Here is a 19,117-nt window from a genome sequence, read left to right as displayed (position 1 = left end):
CAGCTGGGCATGGTGGTTCATGCCTATAATCCCAGCTACTTGGGAGACTGAGGCAGGAGAATGGCTTGAACCCGGGAGGTGGAGGTTGCAGTGAGCCAAGATCACGCCACTGCACTCTAGCCTGGGCGACAGAGCAAAACTCTTTCTCAAAACAAAACATTATAAAGATCACTCACCATAATCAAGTGGGATTCATTACAGGGATTCAAGGATGGTTCAATACATGCAAATCAATAAATGTGATACACCACATTAACAGAACCAAGAACAAAAACCATATGATTATTTAAATAGATACTAAACAAGTACTTGATAAAATTCACATCACCTTTTGATTAAAAAAAAAAAAACCTCATCAAATTGGGTATAGAAGGAACATACCTCAAAATAATAAAGGCCATGTATGACAAACCCATAGCTAACATCATACTGAACAGGGAAATACCGAAGGCCTTTTCTCTAAGATCTAGAACATGACAAGGATTTCCACTTTCACCACTTTTATTCAATATAGTACTGGAAGTCCTAGCCAGTGCAATTACGCAAAGGAAGGAAAGAGCATCTAAATTGGAAAGGAAGAAGTTGAATTAGTCTTGTTTACAGATGACATGATGTTTTACTTAGAAAAATCCACCAAAAAACTATTAGAACTAATAAACAAATTTAGTAAAGATGCAATATACAAAATTAACATACAAAAATCAGTAGCATGTATATATGCCAAAAGCAAATGATTGAAAAAGAAATCAAGAATGGAATTTTATTTATAATAGCTCCAAAGAATATAAAACACCTAGCAATTAATGTAACTGAAGATGTGAAAGATCCATACAAGGAAAACTATAAAACACTGATGACACGGGAGGCTGAGGCAGGAGAATGGCGTGAACCCGGGGGGCGGAGCTTGCAGTGAGTGGAGATCGCGCCACTGCACTCCAGCCGGGGCGACAGAATGAGACCCCGTCTCAAAAAAAAACAAAACAAACAAACAAAAAAAAACTGATGAAAGAAATTGAAGAGCACACACAAAAAAATAGAAAGATATTCCATGTTCATGGATTGAAAAATTAATATTGTGAACATGAGACTAACCACCGCTATTGATAGATTCAGTGCAATCCCTATCAAAATACTAGTGGCATTTTTCACAGAAATTTTAAAAAATTCTAAAATTTATATGAAACCACAAAAGACCCTGAATAGCCGAAGCAATCCTGAGCAAAAAGACCACAGCTGGAGACATCACGTTGCCTGACTTCAAAATTTACTATAAAGGCATAGTAACCAAAACAGCATGGTGCTGGCTTAAAAAACAGACACAGAGGCCAATAGAACAGAATAAAGAACCCAGATATAAACCCATGCATTTACAGCCAATTCATCTTTGACAAAGGCACCAAGAACGTACAATGGGAAAAGGACAGTCTTTTCAATAAATGATGCCGGAAAATTGGATATTCATATGTTGAAGAATGAAACTAGACCTGTATCTCTCACAATATACAAAAATCAAATATAAATGGATTAAAGACTTAAACCTAAAACGTGAAACTATGAAACTACTAGAAGAAAACATTGGAGAAACCCTCCAGGACATTGGTCTTGGACACAAGGATTTTTTGTGTAAGACCTTAAAAGCACAATCAATGAAAGCAAAAATAAATAGGATTATATCAAGCTAAAATGCTCTGCACAGCAAGGGAAACAATCAACAAAGTGAAGAGACAACCCACAGAGTGGGAGAAAATATTTGCGATCTACCCATCTGACAAGGGATTAATAACAAGAACATATAAGGAGCTCAAACAACAGCAGACACACATACACACACACACACACACCACACAAATAACCTGATTAAAATATGGGCAAAATATCTGAATAGACATTTCTCAAAAGAAGACATGCAAATGGCTAACAGGTATACGAAAAAATGCTCAACATCACTACTTATTAGAGAAATGCAAATCAAAACTACAATCTCTCTTCCCAGTTAAAATGACTTATCTAAAAGGCAATAATAGATGCTGGCAAGGATGAGGCAAAAGGGAAACTCTTGTACATTGTTGATGGGGATGCAAATTAGTACAGCCACTATGGAGAATAGTATAGTGTTTCCAAAAAAGCTAAAAATAGTACTACCATATGATCCAGCAGTTTCACTACTGGGTGTATATCCAAAAGAAAGGAAATCAGTATATTGGAAAAACATCAATACACTTGTGTGTATTGTAGCACTATTCACAATGGTCAAAATATGAAATCAACCTAAATGCCCATCAGTGGATGAATGGATAAGGAAAATGTGCTATATTTACACAATGTAACATTATTCAACTATTACAAAAGAATGAAATCCTCATTTGCAGCAACATGGATGGAACTAGAAGCCATTATGTGAAATAAGCCAAGCACAGAAAGACAAATAACACACGTTTTCACTCATGCGGGACATAAAAAAGTGAATCTCATGAAAATAGAGAGTAGGCTGGTGGTCACCAGAGACCGGGAAGGGTAGGATGGAAAAGGGGTTTGAAAAGAAGTTGATTGGTGGGTACAAATATATGGTTTGATAGAAGAACTGAGACCTAATGTTAGATCAGTATGGTGACTATAGTTTACAGTAATGTGTTGTATATCTCAAAATAGCTAGAAGAGAATTCAAATGGTTCTAGCATAAAGATAAATATTTAAGGTGATGAATATCCCAAGTACACTGATTTGATCTTTACAAATTATATGAATGTATTATATGATCATATCTACTTCTAAACACTATGTACATCTATCACACACCAGTAAAAAAGGGGGGGGAAAAAAAAGCCCTGCTGACATCCTGATTTTAGCCCAGTGAGACCTGTGTCAGATTTTTGACCTCCAGAATTGTAAGATAATAAATTTATTGTGTTTTAAGCCTTTCAGTTTGTGGTAATTTGTCACAGCAGCAATAGAAGCTAATGCAGTGACCAAATGGGATATCTGTAGAATTTTGGTGGTGAATGGTACACGGCAGTGAATTTAAGATTTGACTTTCTCCTTAAAGAATCTCTAATGAGAAAAACAGGAAAGACAGGATTGTTAATTGCAGATCTAAATTCTTATCTAAAGTATTTTTGAGAATTCCAATTATTTAACTACTGAACTCCAACAGGGTATTTAAGTATTCTGTTCCATCTTTGCTATGCCAGAGGCAGGCATTTTAGACCCCATCTTGAACAGTAAGTCTAGGAATAGGGTTGTCTTTCCTTCCTTTTTGTGCTGTGATTTTTTAAATTATTGCAATCAATTGTCTGTACCTCCCAGCTAAAGTCCTCTAATCAGGCAGCATTCATCAGTGATTGGGAAATAAGTTATAAAATGATTTTGTACATAGTTATTTGATTCAATTCAGCTTTATAGATGAGAGAACTGAAGTTCAGAGGAAATAAGTGATTATCCTTTGTCACATTGCTATTATCCATCTGTTATTGCCAGAGCTGGCCTGGAGCCCAGAAATCTTTTCACCACCCAGTGCTATCTTTCTTCCTCATTATTACATTTCCCGGTCTGGCTTTGGGATTGGATTGCTTCTGGCCTTAGATAACCTTATCTATCCTCTAAAGCAGTATCACACATAAGAAGGAGGTAGCGATGGAGTGATAGTAGCCTCTCTACCCTCCCTTTTTAAAAAGTCTCTGACAAATAGTCTCTTTTGTTACTAGAGCAACACAAAATGGAAAATTCTAATAGCAAACATATAGTCATTATGTGTCAGACACTGTTGTAGCCATCTCTATAGTAATTCATTTAATCCTCATCACAATTTTCTGATGTAGATATACTGTTACGGATGAGACCTTGAGGCACAAAGGGGTTGTTACCTCATTTGCCCAAGGTTATACTTACTTGGGATGGGTGCCATCCTTTTGTATAAACTATGATACTTTTTCTCCTTTTTATTTTGAAACATTTCTAAGATACAGAGAATTTGAAGGAATAGTACAAGAAACACCCACAAACGTATTCTTCATGAATCAATTATGCACTTTGCCACATTTTATATCCATTTGTGTGTGTGTGTGTGATCATTTCGAAGTAGTAGGCATCACAACACTTCAGCATCTTTTATTTTTTAAAAACTCAGATCATTGTTATTTAGGACTTTGGAATCCTTTAGTTTAATTCAAATATTCATTCACTAATGCAGGACTTCACATTCGAGAGAAGCCAACAGAGAAAGGGACAGGACAGTAGAAATTGTGTGGGAGAGTAAAATTAGTTCAAATATCTAATAGCTAGCTATATATTCTGTACTTTAGCTATATTAGGTCCCTCAGTTTTCAAGACAACAGTATGATGTGGGTGATCTTATCCCCATTTTAACAGATAACCTCCAGACATAGAGAGATAACTTGCCCAGGGCCACCTAATCAATACACAGCAAAGCCTCATACAAATCTGGGCTGTTTGGTTCTCGACTTTGAGCTCTTTTCTACTTTGTGCCTAGATAAACCTTTGAGGGGAAAAAAAAAATCCAGATTTAAGAATTTTTGCTAACCTTCTTACGGGCAAGTCACCTTCACTGGGGAATATTTACTTTGGTACCCAACTCAAAACTACTTTTAGTTTTGTTTCGTTTGGCCTTTCTTTTTCTTTAATCGATAACCCAGTTCTAGACAGAACATAAAGTGCAAGAGAAATCCGGGGAGGTGGAGGGGGAAAAACGGAAAGGCAGGAGGTGGTCGCAGGATGTTGCCTGCGGCTGGCGGCCCAGTGGATTCTGGGAATTGTAGTCCCAGCCATCCAGGGCATTGCCGTTCAGGGCCACGGGAGAACCTGACTGCGCTCCCAGAAGCCTCCGGTGTGCCTCTCTGGGAACGCACTTCCTGGGACGCTGAGAGGGAGACGCTCCAAGAGGCTCCTCAGTGTGGGCGAGTAAAATGCCCTGCGTGTGAGAAGCAGGTAGGTGTGGTCAAGATGTTCCGATTTCTGGGTCTTTTGCATAAGTAACTGAGGATTTTATGTAAAAATAGCTAAATCCAAGGGAATCGGGAGCATTGGAAAACGCTCACCACATCTGTGGATGTGAAAATTGAGTAGGTATTTGGTAAGGCTTTAAAAAATTATTTTGCACACAAGAGTATGGAAATGTCGAGGTGTGTTGCCGGAACCGCCAAGGGCTGGGAGCTTTGCTGGCGCGGGTTTGTGGGGGAGCCCAAGCTGCTATTTTTGAATAACCAGCTGATGCTGGTTGTGTAATGATGACCTGTTTGCGGTTCAAACCCACTCAGTGTTGCAGGGATGGGCTAGCTCTGAGAGCGTTAACAGTCGCTGTTGCGGTCTCTCTCCATTGGCTCTAAATAGTGGGGCATTTTTTTTCTTTCTGCCAGGTCTGCCTCTACTAAGCACAGGGCTCTTCGAAAAGAGGGAGGAGGAGAGGAGGCGGAGGGGGGCGGAGGGGGATGCGGATTGCCCTGAGAGCTTGTTTTGCTTTCCTGTAAGTTCTGTGTTCCCGGCCTAGTAAGGGGCCCATAGCCACGGGAAAGGTCAGACTTGGTGACCTCACTTAAGATGATTGCCCAAGGAGTCTATGTGTGTTATTAATTGTAAAGCGATTTCCTCTGACTTTGGAGTGAGCAATTATGCTTGATATCAACTCAAGAAACACATTTGGGGCGGGGGAGGGGTTGTGGGGGACTTGACTGAAATCTCCGAGCAGCCAGTTGTAGAGGAGCATTCTACATAATGATCATAATAGGGCTAGTGATGAACGCCTCAATCCAGGAAACTCTCAGGCGCACATAATAATGAGTTTCCATTCTCATCTTACCTGTTTGAGATAAATGGTATTTGAAGAGGAAATGGCTAATGTTTAAAGTAGATATATAGAAGCATCTTCAAATGGCAGGTTGAGTCATTGGTGGAACTATTTTTTTAAAGCATTCTAGTTGCAAATTTCAGGATGCAGAATTCAGATCAATTTTGTCTGATCTTAGTGTCCTTTTTTAAAAATGTAAAAGAAAATTTATTTTGCTTCCAAGACAACTGCACAATCTTTCCCCACCTTCCTTATCCTTTCACCATAGTCATGAAAATGATCTAAAACATTCATTAAATATCAATCATATATTCCCAAGACAGCAAAGTGTTTTTCATCCCCATTTCTCCTATATTCTCAAGTCACAAAATGAGTTAATTTTTTCCTTCTATTTCTACGTATTTTTCTATATTCTCTATATTTCTCATATATAATGCATGAATTAAGGAATAAACAGCCTTTTAATTTTTATTTTTGTATTATTTGAGACAGATCGTTGCTGTCATCCAGGCTGGAGTGCAGTGGCATGATCATGACTCACTGTGGCCTCAAACTCCTGGGCTCAGGTGATCCTCCTGGGTCAGCCTCCCAAGAAGCTGGTACAACAGGTGTGCACCGTCACACCTGGCTAATTATTATTATTATTATTATTATTTATTTGATTTTATGTTTTTGAGCCAGAGTCTCCCTCTGTCGCCCATGCTGGAGTGCAGTGGTGCAATCTTGGTTTACTGTAACCTCTGCCTCCCAGGTCCAAGCGGTTCTTGTGCCTTAGCCTCCCAAGTAACTGGGACTATAGGCATGAGCCACCATGCCCGGCTAATTTTTGTATTTTTAGGAGAGATGGGGTTTTGCCATGTTGGCCAGGCTGGTCTTGAACTCTGGCTCAAGTGATCATCCCGCCTCAGCTTCCCAAAGTGTTGGAATTACAGGTGTAAGCCACTGCACCCCTGCTCAACTGCCTTTTTAAAAAATTTACTGTCTGCCCTTTTTAGTATAACATTTCATTGGTTTTAGGTGATCACTAATCATTTCTTCTAATTCATGGGAATTCAAGCAGAACTTTTAGAGAAGTACTGTGTTAATTTGGAGTATTTTTCCTATTTCTTTAGGCTCAGATTATTGCTACTGTGTATTCAGATCTGCATGTGTTTCTTCTAAGCTGAATAAAGCTGTTTTGGAACTGTCAGGTACCTCAAAGGGTAAGTACGTCCTTTAATTATATCTTATTTCCCTCCCTCCTGCTACCATGTCTGCCAACAATGACTGTTTTATTTTCTCTTGTTCAACAAAATAAATGTATAGGACAGACCTCTCTTGTGAGTGCAATGATTGATGACTTACAGTTTCTCAGAAAACCCAAATTATAGGTAGAAGGAACTCTCAGTGTTACCATCAAGAATTAAGTTAGGGCTGGGCATGATGGCTCAGCCCTGTAATCCCAGCACTTTGAGAGGCTGAGGTGGAAGGATCCCTTGAGCCTGGGAGTTTGAGACCGTCCTGAGCAACATAGCGAGATCCTGTTTGTATGAGAAAATTTTTAAAAATATCTCACACCAGTTAGAATGGCAGTCATAAAAAAGGAAAAAACAGGTGCTGGAGAGGATGTGGAGAAATAGGAACACTTTTACACTGTAGGTGCGATTGTAAACTAGTTCAACCATTATGGAAAACAGTATGGCGATTCCTCAAGGATCTATAACTAGAAGTACCATATGACCCAGCCATCCCATTACTGGGTATATACCCAAAGGATTATAAATCATGCTGCTATAAAGACACATGCACGCGTATGTTCACTGCAGCACTATTCACAATAGCAAAGACTTGGAATCATCCCAAATGTCCATCAGTGACAGACTGGATTAAGAAAATGTGGCACATATACACCATGGAATACTATGCAGCCATAAAAAAGGATGAGTTTGGGTCCTTTGTAGGGACATGGATGCAGCTGGAAACCATCATTCTCAGCAAACTATTGCAAGAACAGAAAACCAAACACTGCATGTTCTCACTCATGGGTGGGAACTGAACAATGAGATCACTTGGACTCGGGAAGGGGAACATCACAAGCTGGGGCCTATTATGGGGAGGGGGGAGGGGGGAGGGATTGCATTAGGAGTTGTACCTGATGTAAATGACGAGTTGATGGGTGCAGCACACCAACATGGCACAAGTATACATATGTAACAAACCACGTTATGCACATGTACCCTAGAACTTAAAAGTATAATAATAATTAAAAAAAAAAAAATTAGCCAGGTGTGGTGGCACATGCCTATAGCCCCATCTACTCCAGAAGCTGAGGTGGGAGGATTGCTTGAGCCTGGTAGGTCGAGGCTGCAGTGAGCCATGATTGCACCACTGCTCTCCAGCCTGGGTGAGAAAGCAAGACCCTGTCTCAAAAAAATAGAAGCCAGCTGCTATTAGACATATGTACTCTTGTAACTCTCTTGTAACTGTAACTCAGAATTGTGTCTGGAAAAAATAGTGCAGGGTCTATGAGATCTGTGACTTCCTAAAGCTCTTAGCCACTGTTCCTGCTCCAGCCTTCTTTAAATTCTATTCAAAACCATAGAAAATATATACTTTGAAAATATTTTTATTTGAAATTATGTCTTTGATAACATTTAATTGTGTACCAAATTTTATCTTCTTTTCTGAAAGTCACGGTGGAACAGAGGGTCAAATGACAAATCTAAAGTGGTTATTTGAAATAGAGTCTATATTTGATTTGGTCAGTGTCTCCAAAGAGAATGTTCTGTCCTTCTTGTTATATGACTATAACCATCTGCGGTCATTTGCTGAGGGTCCAGAAGAAAAGTATGTTTCTAGTTGAAAAAAGTAAATAAGCCTGCTAATAATCGTTACTGACTTACATTTCTGACCGTATTCTGGTTTACAAAGGACTTTGCTATTCATGATTTTACTACTTTGTGGTACACTTTACAGATGAAAAATTTGAGGTTCAGAGGACATAAGTGACTTGTCCAGTTTGTAGATGATAGGTTCTGAGTGGTATTCAGGTCTTTGGTCTCCTGGACAACAATACCAAGCAGCTTCCTAGATGGAAACAACAGACGCACTTATGTGTATGTACGACATAGCTCACAGCTGTCATCCAGCTAGTACTCATGACTGCTTGTCAGATTTGTTAAAGTGTTCTTAGCCTTGCACATTTTCCACAGTCCCTAATTAGGGATTTTCACATGGCAAAAAGATGTTTTTTTCTCCATTAAAAAACATATATATTGTTTAGCTTTACTAAATATTAATTTGATATATTAACCACTCTTAAGAGAAATATGTCTAATTCATGACATACCTGTTAAGTTGAAAACAGAAGAATCAACACCGGAACAATGGACTTTTTGTTTTTGAAATGGAGTCTTGGGGTTTCATCGTATTGGCCAGGCTGCTCTTGAACTCCTGACCTTGTGATCTGCCTGCCTTGGCCTCCTAAAGTTCTGGGATTACAGGCATGAGCCACCGCGCCCGGCCAGGAATAATTGACTTTCAAAGCATTGTTGAAGTTAGCCAGTGTTGCTAAACCTAGATATGTATTCCTAGAAGCATAGTCTGCATGTAGGTACCTAAGGATGGTCTCGTCTTTGCTAAGCACAGGTTTCTGGGGGAAGAAAATGAATGTTGCTTTGTAAAATGGGAGACTCTTTTGGCCAAAAAGGAGAAGGCAGGGGCACAGTCTAGAAGCAGTCTGGTATCAGAATGCAGGGTGGTGTGAATTGTCCCAAATGAAGAATGGAACTGAGACTAAATTTCTGTCTGTATTCTGACTAGAGTTATACAGAACCTCCATTTGTTTGCTCATTCATTCAGAAAATAATTGAGTGCCTTTTATGTGCCAGTAAAGGACACAGTGAACAAAACAAAGGGATCTCTGTCCTGGAATTCACAGTCTGATGGGAAAGAAAACAACACTCAACAAGGAATTATAAGAATGATCACTGCTACAGAAGAAAAAGTGCAAAAGTGCTACCACAGCATATAACCAGGGGTGGGGGGAGGTTTAGGGCAAGCCTCCCTGGACACTAGAAGAATGAGTAAATATTAGCTAAGCAAATAATAGGTTGGAATTAAGAAAGACCATGAGGGAAGGCCCTTAACCGAATTAGGAAGTGGAAAATGTGGGAAGTTAACAGAAAGGTGATGTGGCTGCATAGACTGTAGTGTATAGGGTGGAAGAGTGGCACATAAGAAGGTTGAGAATTTGGTAGGAATCAGGTGGTGTAAGCTATGGGGAGGATTTGAAACTTTAGAGACTTTATTCTGTGGGAAATGGGAACTTACTGAATGGTAAGAAATGGAATGGCGGATGAGGTTTGCATTTGAAAAAAATTATTGTGGATTAAAACTAAATGACACAGGATAAGAGTAGTCTTTTTACCCTTGCAAGTATGAACAAATCCTAATCTGGAAGTCAGCATTATCTTTGTTTTAAAACATCAAACATATTCTTTCCCCAAACCATCCTATAAAATTTTACTTTAGGCATAGTGGCTTACTTTTGTAATCCCAGCCCTTTGAAAGGCTGAGGTTGGGGGATTGCTTGAGCCCAAGAAGTCAAGACCAGCCTGGGCAACATAGCAAGACCCCATCTCTACAGAAAACTTAAAAGTTAGCCTGGCATGGTGGCATGCACCTGTAATCCCAGCTACTCAGGAAGCTGAGGCAGGAGGATTACTTGAGCCCAGGATCTCAGCTCACTGAAATCTAGTGAGCTGTGATCATGCCCTGCACTCCAGCTTGGGTGATAGAGTAAGACCCTGTCTTAAAATAAATTACTTTCTCTTTCTCGTGGGATATATAACTTATCAAACCATAAGCATGTGAAATTAAGAACAGGGCATAAAAGTGAAGTAGCAAAAAGAAGCTACAAGGAGCTAGACATTAATTCCAGCATCAGGCCAAAATTTAGCTTAAGAATTAAGGCTAATAGTACTTCCCTTCTGAAAAAGTGCCATGGTATCCTTGTTGACTCTGTATAGATAGGCCTTTGTCCATCCCTGAGATCTGAGCTAAAAATGCTTCATCAAAGGCGATTTCAGAGAGCTAATATAATATTTGTATTGATTTGATGCAGATTACAGTTAAAAGCACTTCATAATGAAATATATGTTGCCCCACTTCTCTTCATTAATGTCATTTGATAGTCTATAGGCTAAGAATTATAGAAATTTATTTTTCTTAATAATTAATTTTCTTTTTTTTTTTGTAGAGATGGGGTCTTACTATGTTGCCCAACCTGGTCTCAAACTCCTGGGCTCAAGCTATCCTCCCATGTCAGCCTCCCCAAGTGCTGGGATTACAGGCATGAGCCACAGCACCTGGCCTGGAATTTATTAATAATAAAGTTATACATCCTGATCTTGTTTCTCACTCCATTTACATTTCAGGAATCAGTGTTACAGGGCAGTTTGATTGGAGAAATCTCAATTACATTGAAATTCCAATTATTTCTATGCTACTTCTGTTTTTTGTTACTGTTTGTTTGTTTTGAGACAGAGTCTCGTGCTCTGTTGCCTAGGCTGGAGTGCAGTGGTGTGATCTAGGCTCACTGCAACCTCCACCTCCCGGGTTCAAGCGATTCTCCTGCCTCAGCCTCTTGAGTAGCTGGGATTATAGGCACGTGCCACCATGCCTGGCTAGTTTTTGTGTTTTTATTAGAGCCGGGTTTTCACCATGTTGACCAGGCTGGTCTCAAACTCCTGACCTTAAGTAATCTGCCCTCCTTGGCCTCCCAAAGTGCTGGGATTACAGGCTTGAGCCACCGCGCCCGGCCCTGGCTGATAAATTTTTATGAACAGGTACTTATTCACTTTGCTTAACACCTAACAATAATCACTTGATATGTAGTAATTATACAGTTGATTCACCACCAGCACTTTTAAGTTTACATAAAACAGCTGTTTCTTTCCACAAGTCTGTCTGTAGACACATTGGGAGCACGGTTCAGGTCTCAGTGGTCTTGGTGTGTTTCCAGGGTCTAAGTTTACATAAAACAGCTGTTTCTTTCCACAAGTCTGTCTATAGACACATTGGGAGCAAGGTCCAGGTCTCAGTGGTCTTGGTGTTTTTCCAGGGCCTAACAGAGTGTTTTGTGTATGCTAGACACTCAGCACGATGTAAGTACTTGTTGAATAAATGATTGCTTCTTACTAATAACTACTTCCTTGTACAGTTCTTCATTACCAGTGGCCCACCTTTGTGAGTTACTGGGGTCTTTGTACAGAGCCCACTAGTCGTTTATTCAAATAATCCTAGAATCACTTGTGTGCCAGGCACACAAGTTGTATGGGGGAGATAGGTGAATAAGCAAAGACCACCAGAGAGCTGTAGCCTAGAGTTTGGCATCTCTAGTAGCTTTTTCCAGTGCAGACATTCTCAAATCTGTACTAGTTTCCATTGCTGTACTGAGGTGTTTGGTTGCCACAATTAAACAAGACAACGTTTTCCCAATTTGCATGAAAAAAATACTGTAATTTATCTCTCCCTTTCATAAAATTTTCTTAAACAATTGCTACTTCTAATAATATTGACAGAAGGTAACATAATAAATAGTAAACTAATACTAATGGAAAAACTTAGAACTAACCATGTTTAACTTGAGAGCTTTAAAAATGGTTACTTGTGCTTAAACTCTGATTTTATATTGTACCTTTATATATGCTTTGTGTATATTTGAATATATATGTATGTACACATAGGCATTTTTTTGGTTAGTAAAATTATTCTGTTGCTGTTTGTTTGTTTTGAGACAGAGTCTTGTGCTCTGTTGCCCAGCAACTGCTGGGCGCAGTTGCTCATGCCTATAATCCCAGCTTGTAATTTCAGCACTTTTGGAGGCCAAGGCAGGAAGATTGTTTGAGGCCAGGAGTTAGAGACCAGCCTGGCCAACATGGTGAAACCAGTTCTCTAAAAGAAAGAAAAAAAAAGAAAGGGAAGAAGAATTGGGTGGTGGAAGGAGGGAGGAGGGCTGGTTCACACCTGTAATCTCAGTACTTTGAGAGGCTAACGCTGGTGGATTGCTTGAGCACAGGAGTTTGAGACCAGTCTAGGCAACATGACAAAATCCTGTCTCTACAAAAAACCAAAAAACAAAAATTAACATAGTGACGTGTGCCTGTGGTCCCAGCTACTCAGGAGGCTGAGGTGGGAGGATCGCTTGAGCCTGGGAGGGTCAAGGCTGCAGTGAGCCATGATTGTGTCACTGCACTCTAGCCTGGGCAACAGGGTAAGACTTGTTTCAAGAAAAAAAAAAAAAAAAAAGAAAAAAATATTCCTGTATTATATGACTAGATTAAATATGCAAATAACATTGTTTTCTAAAGAACGTTGTGCCCTCCCACTGGAATTCATGAGAATCACATTCTAAGCCAGCTTCCTAGCATTTTGGTCATAATTGTCTTTCTGATTCTGAAAGCTTAGAAACAACTTCACCATCCCAGCAGATAATATTTGATTCTGCAAAGGATGATGGAACTGTATACAGAAATAAAAATTATTCTCAACCTTGCCCCTTCATCATGCTCTGACCAAAAAAAGTAAACCTTATTGAAGTAGTCTGCTCTATTTCCTCATAGTAGGTATTATAGAAGGCAGAGAAAAAACATTTGAGTCCTGCTTCGAGAGTGAATATCAGACCCTTGAGGAAATTAAAGCTGAATATAATGCAAGCTTTTTATAGTTTGTCATATACAGAAAAAGAACATGGCCTTTTAATTTGTAATGAAAGACCTGGCGACTGTTTTTCTTATAATAGCATTAATAGAAATAGGTTGTCATTACTTGTAAAATGTTTGCATTCATCTTATATGAACAGTAGTAGTAATAACCAACAAGTGCTGTAGATTTCCCTGAAAAGCACTTGGGTCATCTTGAATCAACAAGGAAGTAATTAAGCAGAATAATTTCAGGGACCAATGTTCTCATCTTTTCATTTGACTGACTCATTGGAGATGAGCTCATTTACTTTTTATAATTTCCTCGTGTGCCTAGTACATAGGAATTAGATCAGTTTGCTTTTTCTTATTTAACATTCATTCAATGAATGTTCTTTGAACTGCTCTGATGTGCCAAGCACTGAGCTGGGTCACTGAATGCTAAGAAGTAGTTAACACTTGGCATAGCATTTATTATGTTCTACACATGTTTTAAGCACTCAACATTATATTATCTCATTGAACCCATAGAACAACCCTGCGAGGTTAGCACTGTTATTCTTTCCATTTCACAGATGAAGAAAACGAGGCACAGGGAAGTTCTGAATCTGGCCCAAGGTCAGTGAGCTAGTAAGTGAGGAGATGGGGATTAGAATTCAAGCAGCCTTGCTAAGAGTTGACTCTCAACCATTCCCCTGTTCTGTACTGCTTCTTTCCCTACACCTTTGCCTTTTATGAGCCACCTTCACCCCTGCTGCATGAGCATTTGAGGCTGAATTTGTGGTGTTTGTAGCTAACTGATGATTGATGAGTGCGCCCTTGCTATATGAGTGCCTGGCATATACAGAATGTTTGATATATGTGTGTTGAAAGAACGATTATTGACAAACAAGAAGATTGAAGGTGTAATTGTAAGAGATTTTAACATTATCTTGGTTGTTTTTTAATTCTGAAGAAAAATACTGATGACTAAAGGTTTTAGTTGCTCCATTACCCAGTCAGTAATAACCAAATGTGTGTGCACCTGTGCTCTGAGGTCACACACACCTGCATGTATATACGTTTGTATTGTACGGAGAGGAAACGGGAGAGACTTTCCCTCTTTGCATTGACATTTCATCATTAAATGTTTTGCCAGTTGGCACCACCCTTCCTGCTCTGTTCTGCTATTGTCCCCTCACGATTTATCCTCTTGTGTGTCACTCCCTAGTCTGACTGACAGCACTCCACAAGCTTGCCTGCCATGGGCTGTCGGGATGTCCACGCAGCCACAGTCCTTTCCTTCCTATGTGGAATCGCCTCAGTAGCAGGCCTCTTTGCAGGGACCCTGCTTCCCAACTGGAGAAAATTACGATTGATCACATTCAACAGAAACGAGAAGAACCTGACTGTTTACACAGGCCTGTGGGTGAAATGTGCCCGGTATGACGGGAGCAGTGACTGCCTGATGTACGACACTACTTGGTACTCATCAGTTGACCAGCTGGACCTGCGTGTCCTCCAGTTTGCCCTACCCCTCAGCATGTTGATCGCCATGGGTGCCCTCCTGCTCTGCCTGATTGGAATGTGCAACACTGCCTTCAGGTCCTCGGTGCCCAACATCAAACTGGCCAAGTGTCTGGTCAATAGTGCAGGTTGCCACCTGGTGGCTGGGCTGCTATTTTTCCTGGCAGGTACTGTGAGCCTCTCCCCATCTATCTGGGTCATCTTTTATAACATCCATCTGAACAAGAAGTTTGAGCCAGTCTTTTCATTTGACTATGCAGTGTATGTCACTATTGCTAGTGCTGGGGGCCTGTTTGTGACTTCCCTTATACTGTTTATTTGGTATTGTACATGCAAATCTTTGCCTTCTCCTTTCTGGCAACCACTGTACTCCCATCCACCCAGTATGCATACTTACTCACAGCCCTATTCAGCACGCTCTCGCCTCTCTGCCATTGAAATTGACATTCCAGTAGTTTCACACACCACTTAATGGGGAAATAGTTAATTGTTAAAGAAAACTTCTTGTAGCCTCACATTCCCCTTGTGCAAGGAGGTCTTTTGGATCTATATACATTTTCCTTTGTTTTTGACCAATCAATGAAGCCAAATTTGTATGTCCTGGTAGAATGAAGTGCTGCTAGTTTTTATGAGAAGTACATTATATTAAATGTGAATTTTTTTATTTTGCTTCTTATACTGGAAGGAAGTTTAGCCTTCATATTGATATCTAATTAATTATTTAAGTGGAAGAGGCCTGCATCACAATTGAGGTAATTTAGAGCAACATGTTAAAGAATCATGGTTAGCAGAAGCTGTTGTATACAATCTTCATGAATATTTCAGTGTGTATTTTTCTTTTTCTATAATACCTTTAACTGCAAAGAAAAGGCAGTTTCAAATATAAGAAATTTATTTCAGGTAAGGGTAATATTTTAATAGTAGTCAATAATCTAGCTTAAGGCTGTAACTCTTCTCTCTCGGGGCTAATTGTATGAATAGGTGTCAGTATGTTGAAGATTACTTTCTTTTGTGACTTTCTTCTACCTCATGCCAGTGTTTAAAAGTAAAATGTATTTTAAATGATGTTAGACTAAGACCATCATTCTAAATATCACCTACTTATGAATAACATATAATAATTTTTAACATTAATGATTCGATAAATTGTGTTATTGGGATTAGAATGTGCTTTATGACAGGTTAGTGTTTCCTCTGAGGCAGAAAACCCTTTTTTGGAGATATCATCCATCAAGCAGTACTCATGCCCGTATACAATCTCTTAGTGGCTAAGAGAAGTAAATAAAAGGGCCATAATCGTTTGTTCTCTTTCAGACATAATTTAGTAGGGGACAAGAAGTCTGTTCTTCAGTGACTACAATAGAGATTTACTCTGGTGACTGCCTTTTGAGTTATGGGTGATGTAAGGTATGGCTTTGCCATAACCTTGATTCATTCACCCTTGATTCATTTCCCACCCCTGTCACTGATTATTTCCTTGAGCATATATCTCTGCCTAACACTTTAGTAGGTGCTATAGAGGATACATGAAACGTATGAGACCTGGTCCCATCCAGTAAGACATTTTAATAGAGAAGATCAAAATGTTACCTGACGGTTGGGGAATAGTCTGACTTCATTGGCAGTTGGCCTTAACTTCTTAATCATTGATCCAGGAATATTTCAACCAGAGACACAACTTTCTGGCTGACAGACAAATTGTACAACACCAACAATATCCTGGACCTTGAAATTCTGTTTACTTCAGTCCATTGTATCCTTAAGGCACCTGTGCTAGCCTAGATTTTGTAATAGCACTGATTTATAAGAATGGGCAAAAGTGGTAGAGAAATTGTTCCCTCTCCACTTCTGAAAGTATGATGATGTATTAAGGATGGAGGAGTTATTTTTGATGAGGTAACAATTAGATGTAAACCATGTTAAAACTGAGATGAACACTTAGAAATTCAGGGATATTGGGTCTTTAGCCTTATGAATTTGAGCTGCTTATTTAATTGGTGTAATTTGCTACATATTAGTACTATATTCATAAGGATTTTTTATTAACCATTACAGATTTTACAAACAGCTAGTTATATGGTAAATAGATTATTATGCCTTTTTGCAATTCTGAATATGATTCTAGTATTTGTGTAGATGTATTTGGTACTTTTTCCCCTAATTCCAACACTAGTTTATATATATATATAGCAAATAAATCTAGTTGTATACATTTTTAAATGCTGTCAGTAGAAAGCACACAAGGTTATGATTTTTTTTTTTTTTTTTTTTTGAGATGGAGTCTCGCTCTGTCGCCCAGGCTGGAGTGCAGTGGCCGGATCTCAGCTCACTGCAAGCTCTGCCTCCCGGGTTCACGCCATTCTCCTGCCTCAGCCTCCCGAGTAGCTGGGACTACAGGCACCCGCCACCTCGCCCGGCTAGTTTTTTGTATTTTTTAGTAGAGACGGGGTTTCACCGTGTTAGCCAGGATGGTCTCGATCTCCTGACCTCGTGATCCGCCCGTCTCGGCCTCCCAAAGTGCTAGGATTACAGGCTTGAGCCACTGCGCCCGGCCAAGGTTATGATTTTTTTAATTACTAGCTTCTGATTTCTTTCACTTCTGATCCTTTTCATTTTTCTTAGCTGTAGCTGAGTCTTGATCATTTTAAGACAACGATGAGTAGAATTTTGAGATTAATATTAATTTTCCCTTTTTGTTAATTTCAGTCCCCTCTCACTATGCTTTTGTCCAGAATGATCAAGAATTCTACCATCCCTTGGGTCGTTGTGTATAAACAATGTTAAATTAAGGTAGACTCAGTCATTAACATATTAGACAGTTTTTTTAGTCCATGAGATTGTAAATATAAACATTAACTTTCCTATAAGAATCTTTTGGCTTTGTAATCTATAGCCTCAAATTGGTATTTATTATGGATTCACTAGACAAACAGCTGTTTCCTTATTGTCTTTTTTCTTTAGTGTTTCTGATTTGCTCTCAGTAGCTATTTTTAAAGCCATCAAAGGAAAATAATTATTTACAGTTTTTGAAGTCACTTTTGAGCCCTCATCAAGCTCTCATTGTGATGGGAGGGATACCTTTTTGTTGTTAAAAGCCTATTAATGTTAAAGGCCTTTTATGGAAACCAACTTGGAAAACCACCTTAAATGTGGATGTATCAGATTTGGTTTATCCAGCCATGGGAGAGAAAACCTAAGTTTACTTTACTTGTACATACACACTACAATGGATAGTATGTTTGCTGTAAACTACAATGTAAAACCTCAATAAAAGTGCACTGTACTTCTTGATGTTTATTAAAAGATGTATTTTTACAAGTTTCTGCTTCTGTTTTTTTCCTCAGTCTTTTAAGGTGAAATATTTTGAGAAATATTTCTCAGATGTATGTAAATTGAAAAAGAGAGTTCCATTTAAAGCCCTAAAATGTATGAACTGGAAGGCCGGGTGCAGTGGCTCACGCCTGTAATCCCAGCACTTTTGGAGGCCAAGGCAGGTGAATCACTTGAGGTCAGACACTTGAGATCATCCTGGCCAACGTGGTGAAACCCCGTCTCTACTAAAAATACAAAAATTAGCCAGGCATGGTGGTGTGCGCCTGTAATCCCAGCTACTCAAGTGGCTGAGGCACGAAAATTGCTTGAACATGGGAGATGAAGATTGCAGTGAGCTGAGATCATGCCACTGCATTCCAGCCTGGGTGACAGGGAGTTTGTTTCAGAAAAGGAACTAGAAAGGAATTGGAAAACATGGAACTATTATTCCACAAGTGCCAAGACACTGTATCCATTTCTAAGAGTAGTCCGAGTGGTCCTGTGGTCCTAACAGTTCACTGGGCTTTTTTTTGTCTTCTTCTTCTTTTTTTTTTTTAGGCAGTCCGCAAAGAAACAAGTTGTGGGCCAGATTGCCTCATCAATGGAGTTTTTCTCAGCCTATGATCTTAGAGACTGGGAGTTCATTTCTCAAACAGTTAAGTAGAAGGAACTTTCCATACTCATCAAAGCTCGAGGTTACCAGGAGAAGTGACAGTCATGTCACCTCAACATTTCTGAAACCTGTGATGAACGTATAGTTTTGGATTACATCTGTGTTGGGGCAGTTCTTACATACACTTCTTACTGAAACCTGTGGCTC

At 39.4% G+C, this 19,117-nt stretch overlaps 1 protein-coding gene across 1 annotated transcript; it reads left to right on the top strand.

Annotated features, from left to right (window-relative positions):
• Positions 1-4,744: 4,744 nt before the first annotated feature.
• On the top strand, positions 4,745-18,303 carry CLDN12 (claudin 12). The gene is made up of 5 exons (XM_011956200.1): positions 4,745-4,941; positions 6,910-6,999; positions 14,055-14,097; positions 14,690-17,229; positions 17,543-18,303. Exon 4 carries the CDS (start codon positions 14,723-14,725, stop codon positions 15,455-15,457), a length of 735 nt encoding a protein of 244 aa, XP_011811590.1. The 5' UTR covers positions 4,745-4,941; positions 6,910-6,999; positions 14,055-14,097; positions 14,690-14,722; the 3' UTR covers positions 15,458-17,229; positions 17,543-18,303.
• Positions 18,304-19,117: the final 814 nt, after the last annotated feature.

This window comes from Colobus angolensis, unplaced genomic scaffold (assembly GCF_000951035.1).
Source record: "Colobus angolensis palliatus isolate OR3802 unplaced genomic scaffold, Cang.pa_1.0 Scaffold410, whole genome shotgun sequence".
Lineage (NCBI taxonomy): Eukaryota > Metazoa > Chordata > Mammalia > Primates > Cercopithecidae > Colobus > Colobus angolensis.
Note: the sequence above shows the minus strand (reverse complement) of the source record. Positions and strands in the feature narration are given on the sequence as shown.

Excerpts from the sequence above, each read along its gene's own strand:
- CLDN12 (XM_011956200.1), top strand. The coding sequence starts at position 14,723 with ATGGGCTGTCGGGATGTCCACGCAGCCACAGTCCTTTCCTTCCTATGT.